Source organism: Solanum verrucosum, unplaced genomic scaffold (assembly GCF_900185275.1).
Source record: "Solanum verrucosum unplaced genomic scaffold, falcon-dt-bn FXZP01000194.1, whole genome shotgun sequence".
NCBI classification, from domain to species: Eukaryota; Viridiplantae; Streptophyta; class Magnoliopsida; order Solanales; family Solanaceae; genus Solanum; species Solanum verrucosum.
The window spans coordinates 2,216,488-2,218,743 of NW_026020416.1; the positions used below are offsets into that span (position 1 = coordinate 2,216,488).

General features: G+C 30.3%; 1 protein-coding gene across 1 annotated transcript; it reads right to left on the reverse strand.

Moving 5' to 3' along the window:
* Positions 1-808: 808 nt before the first annotated feature.
* LOC125840899 (uncharacterized) lies at positions 809-2,021 on the reverse strand. Its single transcript, XM_049519874.1, has 2 exons — positions 1,871-2,021; positions 809-1,545 (listed from the first exon to the last, which is right to left on the reverse strand). The coding sequence occupies exons 1-2, from the start codon at positions 1,953-1,955 to the stop codon at positions 809-811; spliced, it is 822 nt and encodes a 273-aa protein (XP_049375831.1). The 5' UTR covers positions 1,956-2,021.
* Between the last annotated feature and the right edge of the window lie 235 nt (positions 2,022-2,256).

Consider the following 2,256-nt stretch of genomic DNA (forward strand, 5'->3'; position numbering starts at 1 on the left):
CATTTAGGATCATCAACAAGCATTTCATCGAGATCACCCGGTCACTCATAGCTTTCGGAGGACACCAGTCTTTAGTTTAATTTTAGCAGTTGTTTAAGGTTATTTTGGGTCTTGTCCCAACGCTTATCTTAAAATAATAAAGGCTTCACATATATATAGTATTAAGAGTCTTTCAGTATTGCTATTGAGATGTTTTGTTAAAGCTATAACTACTTTCATTCAGTATTTTCAGATAGTTTAATTAAGTACATTGACTTAATGATTTAATTCAGTTTTAAAATCTATATCTACTTGAGTCAGTCTTTCACTATGTAGTCAGTCAGGTCAAGTGTTCACTTAGGGACCAACAATGGTTCTTGAGTGCTGCTCACGTCCAGGGTGTAAGCTTGGGGCGTGAAAAATATTTACCGATATTTATAAGCAGAATCAAAATTTCCAAGTAATTGACTTAATTATTTTCTAAGTCATAAGTAATGATAATCAAAGATGGTTTCTCCATCGAACTTTTTGATTGGTTAATTTGCAGGAAGCTAAATTACTTGAGACTTTTGTATAATCTCCATGAAAATTGTCAAGTAATTCACATTTTTCTGGTAATATGCATATTACATAAATGAATGGAATATCCAAATGCTACAACATATAGTTATTTATTCAATATACTAGCTACCTCCTTTCATTATAACAATATATATTTCCATAAAATCAAAAATTCATACTTGTTGATTTCCATTTTCAATCTAAATGGAATAACAAATTCTAGACTCTGGATCTACTAGGTTCTATATATAGGTATTACCTTTTTATTTTACAAATGTTTTGCAACTTGCATTTCTAAGCTTTCAATCACATGCTCCAATTCAATAATCTCCTCAACAGATGAAATTTGTTGCCTGAAGTGGTGAATTCCAGATTCAATTTTATGTCCCATTTCCTCCAAACTTGCATGCATTTTCATGTTTTCCTCATGTGCATTCTTCCATTTCCTCTTCATTGATCGATAGCCATCAAGTGACCTCAACAATTGTTCAGAGAGTGCCTTATTTGTTTCTACCTTTATCTCTTGTTTTTCTTTACTACCTTCTTGTAATTTTTCTACTAAACACTCATTTTTATCCTTTAATTCATTAATGAGATCCTCCATTTCATTAACTTCATGAACCTTTTTTGATAACTCCGCTGCCATAATTTCTTTTTCCTTCCCTAAGCTCCAACACATGACTTCAAATCTCTTTCTTGCTACCAAGCTTGCGTTTAGCTGCCTCTTTAATCCTTCTTTTTCATCGATCATTGCCTCATCCTGCTTCTTTTCCTTTCGAACATTATTAGTAAGCTTAACATCTGTGTAACACCGCCTTAGTTTAGATTCGGATGATCTCTTGTCACCAAAAGATTGACATTTCTTAATTCGTGTCCTAACATTATCAAGAATTGTCATCATAGTTGCCACCCTCAACATTCTTAGGCCATCTGTGTTTTCTTTATTACAAGCATCTTTTTGGTCTTGAATTAACTTTAACAATAACTTAAAATTTGCTGCAACACCTAAGAGAATAAACAATTGGAAAAAGAACAATGAGAAAATATGGTGATCAAATTATTAAAATTATGTCAATACTCTACTTTATAGTTGATTACAAATAATTTAAATTCTTATAAATATATGTTGGTGATGCACATGTTTTCTTCTAATAAAATAAATGTCTTAGGTGTTAAACTCTTTTTTTCTTCTTCGTATTTATTATTTAAGAAAATTCTTATTCAGATGATGGAGGAGTAACTAAAGAAAAAAAAATATAACAAGCCAAACATAGAAAGAAAAATATAAATTAAGATAACCATCAAGAAAAAATATAAGAGAAAATATTACCTTCTAAAGAAGAATCATTATAGGATTGTTCAGACGTTGGAGAAGGAACTAAATCATGAAATGAATTTTCCTGAACACTATTCATGGTACAAAATGTCAATTCTATAAAGAAGCAAATAAAATTTGAATGATGATTATGAGGAAAATATTGAAATGAGAAGAAAGGTTATTCTTCTTAATTTTGTGTGTTTTCTTTTTGTGTTTTAATATTATTAGAGAGATCCAAAGAAGATAGATTGCTTTGCAGACCTTCTCTTTGTTTCTCTCTTCCTTCTTTCTACCATTCGTACATGAGATTTGTTTTTTCTTTGTCTTTATTTTAGTTATTTTTTGTTGTTTTTTAGCCTTTTTCTTCTTTGTAATTCATTGGTGTTAGATCATCATCA

Coding starts and splice junctions, on each gene's coding strand:
- LOC125840899 (XM_049519874.1), bottom strand. CDS start 1,955: ATGAATAGTGTTCAGGAAAATTCATTTCATGATTTAGTTCCTTCTCCA. Junction 1,546..1,870: donor TAATGATTCTTCTTTAGAAG/GTAATATTTTCT, acceptor TTATTCTCTTAG/GTGTTGCAGCAAATTTTAAG.